This window comes from Gouania willdenowi, chromosome 16 (genome assembly GCF_900634775.1).
Source record: "Gouania willdenowi chromosome 16, fGouWil2.1, whole genome shotgun sequence".
Classification (NCBI taxonomy): Eukaryota; Metazoa; Chordata; class Actinopteri; order Blenniiformes; family Gobiesocidae; genus Gouania; species Gouania willdenowi.
Window position 1 is genome coordinate 29440536 of NC_041059.1, and position 12158 is coordinate 29452693.

General features: G+C 37.1%; 1 protein-coding gene across 1 annotated transcript; it reads right to left on the reverse strand.

Moving 5' to 3' along the window:
• Positions 1 to 4728: 4728 nt before the first annotated feature.
• Positions 4729 to 11853, reverse strand: c16h8orf76 (chromosome 16 C8orf76 homolog). The gene is made up of 7 exons (XM_028471025.1): positions 11518 to 11853; positions 11221 to 11322; positions 10321 to 10464; positions 10028 to 10208; positions 8880 to 8985; positions 5277 to 5409; positions 4729 to 5208 (listed from the first exon to the last, which is right to left on the reverse strand). Exons 1-7 carry the CDS (start codon positions 11620 to 11622, stop codon positions 4999 to 5001), a joined length of 981 nt encoding a protein of 326 aa, XP_028326826.1. The 5' UTR covers positions 11623 to 11853; the 3' UTR covers positions 4729 to 4998.
• Between the last annotated feature and the right edge of the window lie 305 nt (positions 11854 to 12158).

The following is a 12158-nucleotide window of genomic DNA, read 5'->3' on the forward strand; positions in this document are numbered from 1 at the left end:
CAGTGGAGTGAAAAAAGACTGTGCAGATGCTCCAGGAAATAGCGCTGTTTAGTAATTTGGGTTATGAAACACAAAATGCTGACACTTTCAAACTTATAGGTACTGTAGGCTATTGGAAATGGAAAAATAAATCATTTATAATTATATTATAATTAAAACAAATAATCAAAATATCAATTCACCCTTGGGTAGGCACTGCATACTTTGCCTACCCTGACGGCACGTCACTGTGCATTACGGCCTTTGGTCATCTAACAGCACTGTGAAGGTTTCTTTTGGTGATACAATTTCCTCACCTGCTGTGAGGAATTCACTAAGATTGCAGCAATGATAAGTGCACGTGCAGAAGTGGTGGTGACCGCCCTATTTAAATGAGTGTTTTACTCGTTCAATGTGGAGACGTGAGTGCACAGAAGCACACAATGACATTTAAAGAAGTTAAATTGGAGGCAGATGGACTCCTCTGTCTGCTGCACAAACATTTCATAATGTAGAAAACCAAATAAAGAGATAATGTTTTGTTTTTGAAAAAAAAAAAAAACATTTTAATGTGGCTGCTCCATCAGGTCCTGTAACTTTGCTCTGATAAATCCATGAAAAATAGGCAGATTTGGACAAAAACCGTCCTGTTCTGTTGATGCCATTGATCTGAGTTAATGCAGCAACAGAGTCTGTCAATCAGTCTGTACCATTTGAAGATGATCTACTGAGCATCATCCAGCAGGTATGAGCTCCTGAGGAGTCACACACACTCTCATTTGTGAATATTGTGCCATTGTGGCGTAAATTACGCATGCTGCTCAGCTGATTCTGGGCTGACGCTCCTGCCATCAACGCGACACAAGAGTTTTACGGTCAAACAGAGAAAGACACAGGAGCTCACTGGAGCTGTGCGTCCGGAGTGACATCCATGATGTTTGGGCAAAGCATCCTCTCTACAACGCAGCCACTGGACTCCATACGCGTCACTGCGGGTGCACGTCCAGCTTTTTCTCTCACACACACACACACACACACACATACAGTTTACTCTGCAGTTTCTTATTCAACAGGGTTTGATATAGCTACACTGACAATTTGTCAATAGAAAGTAAAACATTTCTGCACTAAAGTATATGTCAAGATCTGAGGGGTAAGTGTGGTTTGTATTTAATTTTGATGTATGTGTACAGTTAATTTAACGCACTGGGTTCATTTCAGTTGTGAAACCCAAAAGTTGTGGGTTCATTTCCCAGTTAAGACTGTTTTAGATCAATTTAATTAATTCATGTCTTTAAGTTCCCTGCTTCTGTCTATTGGTTTAGCATTCCTGTTTGTGTCAACACACAATATCGGTCCGATATCAGCCAGAAAACAAATATCGGATATTATCGGACTGCATCTAAAATCACCAATAAGCTCTCCAATAAAATGTTCCGGTCCAGCACTTCTATCCATAGGTGACTGTGGTTCACTCCAACAAAGTAACCTACTCTTGCTTGCAATTGTTCTCTGTTTGAGTAACATCACTTGATCAAGCATTTTGTAACATTCCACACTACAAAATAAGTAATAAAAGTATGTATGATTCGTGCTGATATCTTATCAGATCAATATCGGTATCGGCCGATAAAGAAGGCTGCAATATAGGTATTATATCGGAAGTGAGAAAGTTGTATTGGGACATCCCTAGTTGTCACTATGTGCTCAGAGAGTGATTAGGCTTCCTCTTTTTATCACTAGGTTGTGTCTAATCTCCTGGTTCCACCCTCCACAAATTAAGGAGTGCCTGAACAATGAGTAAGTGTCAGTGCATCGTGTAATGAAATGAAAAGATTAACTCAACTGGAAAATTACAAAACATGACACAGGGCTGTTGACCGGCCTTGTGTCATGTTTTGTAATTAGTCAGTTTTCATACACACACAAAGATGTATTTGTGGGTCAATGAAGTATGAGGATTTTCATTTCATATTTCATAATACTAGTACAGTGCCCGTCAGAAGTATGCATTCATGTGGGAGCATAAGGGGTACAATTACGTATTTTTGTATATTTCTGTTGTGTTTTTTTGCATTTTTTGTATAATTATTGTTTTTGTTGCCATTGTAGTGTGATTCAGGAGTCATTTTGTGTATTTTTTGTGTAAATATTTACTTTTGTGTATTATTTGTATAAATATTTAGTTTTGTGTGTTTTGAGCCATTTTCATATTTTTGTTGTATTTTTCTGTAATGTATGTTTTTTGAAGTCATCATTATGTGTATTTTTTTTATCTTTCAGTTGTCTTTTTGTGCATTTTTTGTATAATTATTGTTTTTTGGTGCCACTGTAGTGTGATTCTGGAATCATTTTGTGTATTTTTTGTATAAATATTATTTAGTTTTTTTTATTCTACTCATTTAGTATATTTTTTATTATAAATACTGTGTGTGTGTGTGTGCGTGCGTGCGTGCGTGCGTGCGTGCGTGCGTGCGTGCGTGCGTGCGTGTGTGTGTGTCTACATCCATCTAATACAATGCCCGTTGGAAGTATGCATTCATGTGGGAGCATAAGTACAGTCGTCAATTATGGCCAAATGACAATATATTTGAAGGTTGGATGTACAAAGAGGTGTATAAACTCTGCACTCTGTAGTGGTATAAAGGGGTTTATTTGCGGGTGCACAGTAAAATAGCGTGTGCGATTTCCCTGGTTTAATTTAATTTTATGGGACATGTGCATGATAAATGTGTTTGTTGTTTTTTTTATACTCGTTTTTATATATTTTTTTGTTTGATGTATTTTTTTGTAATGTATGTTTTTAGAGTCATTATGTGTATTTTTTGTGTCTTTTTGTATAATTATTGTTTTTTGTTGCCATTGCAGTGTGATTCTGGAATCATTTTGTATATTTTTGTATCTTTTTTAGTGTAGTTTTGTGCATTTCTATTGTTATTTTGTGTTTTTGTAGATATATTTAGTTTTGTGTATTTTGAGTCATTTTCATATATTTGTTGTTGTTTGGTGTATTTTTCTGTAATATATGTTTTTTGGAGTAATTTTGTGTGTTTTTGGAGCCTTTTTGCATATTTTCATGCATTCCTGTTGTCATTTTGCGTACTTTTTGTATAAATATTTATTTTTTTGTTTTATTTTACTCATTTAGTATATTTTTATTATAAATACTGTGTGTGTGTGCGCGTGTGTGTGCGTGCTGCAGCACATTCAGAAAGTGGTCACAGAATTATGATTACATTTTAGAAAGTTTAAAAAAAAAACTTAAGATGTAAGAGGTTGAACTTTGCTGGTCAAAAGTATGTTTTGATCTCCACTGTAAACGTTTCCATTTATTGATGCTGTTGGAATAATTTTTCACATTACATTGTGGGATATAGAGTCCCATAGACAGACGCATATAAGTGTTTTGTTTTGTTTTTATTTTACTTTATTCTTATGGGGATTTCTTGTGTTTGCACGTAAACACTCAGTGTCTTCAACACATTTCTGATGTTTTCACATAATGAAAGTTACAGCTAAACAATGGTGGATGTTTATTTTGGGAGTTTACACAGAAAGACCCAAATCTGGGAAAAATGGAATGTGTCATGGAATGGAGTGAGGTAATATCACAGGGAACATTGGGAACAAACCAGAGTCAAGCGAATCACTTTTCATTTTTGTCTGGTGAAGAAACAGAAGAAATCCTGGTTAGAATGAAGGAAAAACACTTCTTTGCATCCGTTTGTGGGACTCCATCTCCCACAATGCAATGTGCAAAGAATATCAACAAACTGTGTCTATGGTGGAGATGAAAACTAACTTTCGAGGGGTTATTTAAAGTGTTTACATCTTTTTCCGAGCAAATGATCTTTGATTGATTTATCTATAAGGCCTACGCCAGTGTTTTTCAACCAAAAAAGAACTGCTTAAAATTATATTTTCACATATTTTGAGTTATTCTTTTTGAAATTCACACATCACACACAATACATATCAAACAACTGTTTTCTATACTTAAACTCTCTCAAACAAAAATACTTAAGGCAGCTGTGCCCAAATTCTTTTCATTGAAGGGTAAAAAAAGAATCGCGGTGGAGGGCCGCCAGTAAATACTATATATTCATTATGCAGTGCATTAAATTAAATATGCTTATAACTTAACTGTGCAAAATAAACAAAGTGGTTTTGAAATTGAAAAACACTTTTCTTTATTGTGCTTCATGGCATAAAATGATGAAACATCTAAATGTCTTCAAAGACATTTAGTGCAAATGGGACACAACATACCCCACCTATAGGATCAAAACTCTACATTTTCCACTGTCTTGAACAATCCTTTAAAACTCAAGAAAAATAATATAATTGGACATTAGCTTTAAAAAAAATTCTTATAAATCACTGTATTACATTATTTTTGGTTAAAATACAGATTATATAGAGCAGAACATGCTCCAAAAAAAAACCAAAAAAGCTTTGGCCCGCGGGCCCCAAATTGGACGCCCCTGACTTAAAGTATTGCATCTTGTCACTTGGTGCACTAATCCTGGATATTCTAGTCTGTATTTGTAAAACACACTAATAAACACCATCAAAAACAAATTCTAGAAATAAAAATGTCTTTGAGGTCACTGGACATTTGTGAAACAAAGATGAGGTCACGACTCAAAAAAGGTTGTGACCCTCTGTCCTGGACTCTTTATCTGACAAAAAATTATGGTTTCCAGCAGCTTTAATAAGGTTGTGTATAAATAAGTTATGACAACAAAATAAGAGCACATTGTGTTTTAATATTTCATCTAAAGGAAGGGAAAACAATGACACTTTAGGTGTTAAAGACAGTCAATACTGATCGTTCAATGTTGATCTGAACATGCAGAGAAATGTAATGAAACATTCAGGCTCCTGTTCATCTCATACACAAGTTATTGTTTATTATATATATTAATGTCTGAGGGATTCAGTAACACTTCATTCAAAACAATGATGTATAAAACACACAGAGGTTAAACTTGTCTCACTTAGAGACTGAAGTTACATTCACTGATGCTGACTAAGCATTTTCAAACGTAAACTCTCAGTCCTCATGTGACCTTCATCAGGACGTAGTGTGTGTGTGTGTGTGTGTGTGATAAGGAGGATCTTATTCCACCAGCGCTCTGTGAAGCTCTGCAGACACACGCTGGTCAGACTCTCCCCATCCTGGTAGTCCTCCCTCATCTTCTCTGGGACTAGGTCCTCAGACATCACCTGGGATGGGAGACACAGGTCAGTAAGTGGGCGTGGAACGTTCTGGGGTTTAAAGGTCTCACTCTGACCTCTGTGAGATGCTGCACTGTGCTTTCAGTGGGATTCAGTCGCTGTAGGGCCTCCTCTGACGTGTGTAGAGCTTTTTCACTGCGTTGGAGCACGAAGGAGGCCTGCTGCTGTCTGAGGATCCTCAGCAGGAGTCTGCAGGAAACAGCAGAGAACACTAAATAAAGTGCTCTCTCTAGGGCTGGGATGATGATTTAAAGTCTAGATCTAATACCTCTATTACTAGAAATTAGAGCTGGGCAATAATATTGGCACATCAATATTAGCCATAAAATGTAACATCGGTTGACATTGGTAGAGGGTTTTTATTATATGTTTGTTTAATAGGGACAGTGCACATTAATGTACATTAGGCCGATATATTGAGTCAAGATATATTGCGATTTCACATAGAAAATTACAATATTGCCTATATAGATATATTTTTAATTTATAGCTTATTTTTTATTCAAATACTTATTTTAGGAGTCGCTGCTTTCGTTACTTCTTAGACCAGCATAAAAAGAACAGTTAGATGGATTTCCCCTTAACAAGCCACACCACAGAACTCACTCACACGTGCTGTCCCTTAGAGTAGAAAAAGACTAAAATTTGTTAATAAATGTGCCTGTGTGATATTTTGTATCAGTAAATATAACCCAGAATTGTATTTTGTATTAAAAATATCAAGATTTATATTGTATATATCGATTTTGAGAAAAAAATATCGCCCAGCCATAAGAACACTTTAGGAAGAGTGATAAAGTGTACGGCTGGGCCAAGATCCATTACCTCTGTTCTATTCAATGTTTTTTTTAATAAGGATCATCCACATTAATGTATTCATCTAGAGAATAAATATAAACAGGCAGAAGTTTAGCAACAATGCTATTTTGCATCTGCAGTCCCTAAGCAGGAAACAAATACATTGCAATAAGACAAAGAATGGGACATTAAATCACAATAAAAACACATTACAAAACACTACATGAATGATTTAATGGGACTCAATGATAGAGTGGGGTTGTCCAATAATCGAAGGGTTGGGGGTTCGAATCTCGTTCACTCCAAGTCATTATTGTTGTGTCCTTAGGCAAGACAGTCTACCCACATTGCCTTGTACCTAGGTTCCCAAAGTGGGGTATGGGTACCCCCAGGGGTACGCAAATTGTCATGGGGGTACATGAATAGAAATCAAAACAAAACATTGATTATTGTACCCATGTTTGTACTTTACACAATGTATAAATCATATATAATGTAAGGTACCAACAATACCCAAGCAATAAGTGACATATCAGTCCCTGCAGGATTTACTCTTTCAAATTTCATTAATTTTGTGACCAATTTTTCATTTAATTTGTGGAAATGTTGTTAAATAATTGCACGAAATTTGACTTTTTTGAACAATTTTTAATCTAAAATGACTGCAGTCATGGGAAAAAAGCGTGGGAAAATTGCGATTCTCCAAATATTGTGGAATATACACTAAATTTTTGTATTTAGATATCTGAGATATCCTAGCTGATTTATCTACAACTGAGTTATTTGTTAATCTGGACAATACATTGTTTTTTCTGTCTTTTTAACTTTCTCCTGCAGGCCGAATTTGATGGTTTAAAGGACCAGATTTGTGCTGTATGGTTGCGTTGTATATGACATTACTTTATTGTGTTTTTAAGTGTGCAGCAGTAGAGGGTACATGGCTTTAGGTTCAACGTCTGAAGGTGTACAGGACTGTGAACAGTTTGGGAACCACTGGCCTAGTATGAATGTAGCTGTGGCTGCAATAGTAGCTTACCACCACCGTGTGTGGAGTGAAAGAATAATGCACATTAATGTAAAAGCGCTTATGTTAAAGCGCTATATAAAACCCAATGCATTATTATTAATATTAATCCTAGAACACTATCACAGGGTGATTTTAACACGTGCAGATGCATTTACATGATTTTCATGATGTTGCGTTTGAGTGTCATGGGTCTCTGAGCTTCAGCATCATCTTGCTTCCTCCTATAGACATGTTTTTGGGTGATTTTCACCCCAACCTACCCCCAATAAACCATGTAAATAAATGGCTGTGGCTCCTCAGAAGGTAACGGCCAAAAGGAAATTTCAAATAGTGATGGAGAGCAAACATTAAAGATGATATGAAGGTACACAGGGAGCCAAAACTAAAAACAGTATCACCATCACTACTGCTGGGTAATTTATACCCAATATATTTAATAATAATATTTATTAACATAGGATTTTTTATTGGGTAAACTGTATTAGATGTTACTAATATTATTAGAAATGTGTGTGGCCTAGTGGTTAAAGAAGCGGGCTTGTAATCGGAGGGTCACCGGTTCAAATCCTAACTGGGCCATCACTGTGGGATGTTGAGCAAGACCCTTAATGGGTTAAATGCAGAGAACAGATTTAATGTATGTGTACATATGTGACAACAATAAAGATGATCTATAACCCCTAGCAACACGATTATTTTAGTAGTGTTCTACAATTAAAAGGTACTTTTTTCTGCCAATAATGAAAAACTGACGTGCTGCTGTTTTAGACATGTTCAAAATAAATGAGTCATTTTTTCCATAACTGAAGTTCAATTCACTTTTTTATTTTGCGCATTAAATGCAGGCTTAATGTTGTAATTAGTGATGTCCCGATACAACTTTTTCATTTCCGATATTATATCGATATTGCAGACTTGCGTATCGGTTGATACCGATATTGATCTGATATCAGCATGAATCGTAAATACTTTTATTACTTTTTTTTTTAATTAATTTTAAAAAAATTACTTACTCCAAAATACAAAACTTAATCTGGACATAATTTTATCTAAAAAAACGGATTTTATTTCACAGCAATTACGGTACAAAAACTTTGACTACAACAATAAATCAGGCAAATATTTAGCAAATCAGCTTAAACACAACAAAGAAAACTATTTCATCGCGGCAATTTCTGATAATTCAGGTCAAACTTTAAACTTACCTCAGGACATTAATAAGGTTTTTCATGATTACTATCAAAACCTATAATCATCAAATTTAAACCTGAAGATATGAAAACCTTCCTCAATAACTTAAACCTACCACAGCCCACCATAGAGCAGAAAACCACCTTAGACTCACCATTAACCTTACAAGAACTACAAAAAAATTACTTATTTTGTAGTGTTTAATGTTAGAAAAGGCTTGATCAACTGATGTCACTCAAACAGAGAACACTAGTCAGCAACAGTAGGTATGAGAAAAACTGACCCATTTATTATTAACCAATTGGTTACATACATTTTAACCTTCAACACAATATCTACAGTATTCTACAATTGAATAAAATACATTAAAAAAAAAAGGAAAGAAAAAAAAAATGGGAAATTTGAATCCGAAAATGGCTTGGGCCATTCGTTTTCAGGCTGATATCAAACCGATATCCAATCGGGACACCCTTAGTTTTAATTCCAATGAAGATGCATAATGTGACAAAATTAGGTTGTGCGTGTGTGTGTCTATCTGTATTTATCATATTGGTTAATATTGGATACCAGCAAAAAGCTAATACGGACCATCACTACTAGAAGCAGAACATTGCTGTGTGTGTGTGTGTGTGTGTGTGTATACCTGGTTCTGATGAACCCGGTACAGGCTTTGAGCCACAGTCTGTCCTCAGATAGCTCCGCCTCCTCTGTGTGTCCACCTCCCTGCAGACCTGCTGCTTCTCTTCTTTCTAGAACACAACACAACACAATGATGTGGACACAATGAGTCCATGTGAGTCAAAATACACCTTCCTATCCACTTTTCCTTAACCCATTGGATGATGTCACAGGGTTAAGAAAAGGTGTTAGGAGACTTCCTAAAGGAGTTAGGGAAAGGCCATCACGTTTGTTTTGACAATCAAACGCACATCCACTAGGTGACGTAATAATCCGACAGCGGTGAAGGTTAGTGAAGTCTGCCGTATTGTAAAAACTACAAATTTCCTATAATGGACTAAAAGCATTTTATAACACTTTCCCCTGTGCTTCTAACCACTGATATAATCTCAAATATCACATGGTTTGAACGTAAATGAAAGGAAAAGAGGCTACCAGGAACAACAGTGAAACTAAAAGAACGTCACATTAAGAATGGTTGCTCACACTCACCTTTTATTCAGAAATTAACATTAATCCAACATAAGTATAATTTTTATAAAATTGTTACATTTATGCAAGATATAGGCCTACATAATGTTGTAGGCATACAAATGTACAACTGCACAAAGCATTCCTAGGTGAATGAATTACGTTGAATAAAACATAATGTGACTTAAAATGTCTCTGATCCCTTTTTCCTGAACCACAGTGTGTCTGTTTTATGTCAGTTATAATCTGATCATATGGCTTACATTATAATAAGATATGGTTTTAAATGATTTAAAGTTGTTCAAGGCATATTATTGCATTGGTATCTTACATGATATACGTCCTTTTTAAGTCTTTGAGAGTTTCCGTGAACACTCTGATGAGCGTGTCCCTTTAAATGTTGTCGCCGCAGGGAATTGTGGGTCAGCATTATCTGGTCTCCTTTGGTAAGGGATGCATCAGTATTTCCTAGGCTAAAGGAGGTTATAAAGTAAGCATTGGTCCTCCCTTTTCTTAGCGTTTAGAGAATTGGGATGCTCCTTATCGTGGCTGCCATTTAAACACTTCCGGGGGTAAAGGAACAGTGGATAGGAAATGAGATAGGAGTGAATATTGGGACTTGTGAGTCCTCTGTGAGCGTACCTGTCAGTAGTTGCACACATGTCTGTCCCAGGCCCAGCCAGTGCCAGGGGTTAAAGGGCAACAGGCTGCACAGCTGCTGCAGACACTCCACCTTAGGGACCAAAGCTGCAGACTGCTGGTGGATGCTGACCTTCAGCAGCAGGATACTGGTCAGGTGACTGGTGTTGGTGGCTTCTTTACTCTGAAGGGTCACAACAACACCTCAAGCTTTAACAATGAGGAACACACTAACCCTTCTTTCTACAGACGATGCAGTAGGTAGTTTAGGCATCATTGAACAGTGAAATAGTTACTAGTATATGAGCCAGGTCCAGTGCCTGCTCCCTCTGTCCCATCCTGGAGCAGCAGCGAGCCATGGCCTCCAGGATATCCCTCCTGATGGACAGGTTGTTGTCAGAGATCCATGGCAGGCAGCTGCTGTACGCCTCCCACGCTTTCTGAGAGACAGACACAGTAGAGGACTAGTGTGTGTGTGTGTGTGATACAGTTAATCATAATTTAATGCTACAAAGACTGGAAAGTGTTATTAAGATTAAAGGGACAGAATGAGGTTGGTTTAAATCCTATTTATCAGACAGAACACGCTTTGTTCATGTTAGGTCCAATACTCTTTAAACAGTGGCTATCATTACATAACACATATCCATATACCGGCATTCTATCCGTACGCAACGCCCCTCATTGGGTCTCCAATGAGACGCTACGCACTTGTACTTTCATTTGTATTAATATGTCAACTACGATACGGACTAACTAACCCTAACTTACGTTACGGACTACCTAACCCTAAACTACGTTACGAACTAACTAACCCGAACCTACGTTACGGACTAGGGGTTAGAAAGGATGTCCTGAGCCCGTGCTACTTTAAGTAACCCTAACCTAACCTACGTTACGGACTAACTAACCCTAACTCTAACCCTAAACTATGTTACAAACTAACTAACCCTAACCGTAACTCTAACCCTAAACTATGTTACAAACTAACTAACCCTAACCACACAGAATGGTCGCGCGACTTCCGGTAACGTCATCTTCCGTACGTATAGAATGACAGCGATCTGTACGCCCCTCATTGGCCAGTTGGGTACGTATTATGTGCTAGGAGACACTTCCTATTCTTTACATTATATATGCTTCCACTAAGGCACATTATAACCATAATACATTCATATTTTACAACATAAATGTACCTGGTAGTCCTTCTGCCTCAGAGCCAGGTCTCCTCTGAACTTATTGACTTTCTGCTTCTCCACAGGATCGTCTGTATCCAGAGCTTCACTGAGACAGAACCACTGCACACAAACACATCACACAGGTCCCTGAACGCACCACAGGAGAGCCGTAGGACGAATTATACAAATTACACCTCCAAAAACATGCAATACTTCACTGAATGATAAAACCATCCACCATAAACCATACGGGGCAATAAAACCACCATGACTGGTATCAGCGTCCATAGTCCACAGCTGTAGTGTTAATGTTACCTGGTCCTCACACACTTTGGCGTTATAAGCCGTCACAGACACACACACTCGGTCTTTGGCTTCATTAAACACGGAGTCATCAAACGTGCTTCCTAAGATCTCCATCTGAGGCTTCAAATCATTACAATTACGGCAGTGGTTATCCGTACGTAGCCGTATTGTCCGTCATTGGCCAGTTTAGGTCACGTGAGCACCCCTCATTGGTCAGTGCTTCTGTTTGCTATTAATACGTAGATTCCTAAACAACGTTACAGACTAACTAACCCAAGCACCGGTGGTTATTCGTACAGCTACGTACGGCTAGCCACTCTGTACAATTATAGACTGTCCTACACTATAAACTGTCCGTCTTAAAAAGAACAAACAAACACTAGTTCCGGTTAGAAACGTTCCCACGGAGAGCAGAGCATGATAGACAATGAAACAGCAACAACACGTCCTATGATTATAACTAGACTTTATTTTTGTTTGATAATTCACATTTTATACGAAAAAATAATTAAATTAAATAACGGATTTTTCTAAAAATAATTCTAAAACCAAACTACAGGCAGACAGAAATTCAGATTTAGATTCAGAAAACATTATTATCGCAATTATTAGGAACAAGTGAGCAACAAAAACAAGAAAGAAAAAAAAGA

Bases quoted from the DNA above. Each gene is read 5' to 3' on its own strand.
- c16h8orf76 (XM_028471025.1), bottom strand. From the start codon at position 11,622: ATGGAGATCTTAGGAAGCACGTTTGATGACTCCGTGTTTAATGAAGCC. The intron at 10,209-10,320 runs GTAACTATTTCA...GTGACCCTTCAG, and splicing joins TGGACCTGGCTCATATACTA to AGTAAAGAAGCCACCAACAC. The intron at 5,209-5,276 runs GTCAGAGTGAGA...CTCCCATCCCAG, and splicing joins CAGTGCAGCATCTCACAGAG to GTGATGTCTGAGGACCTAGT.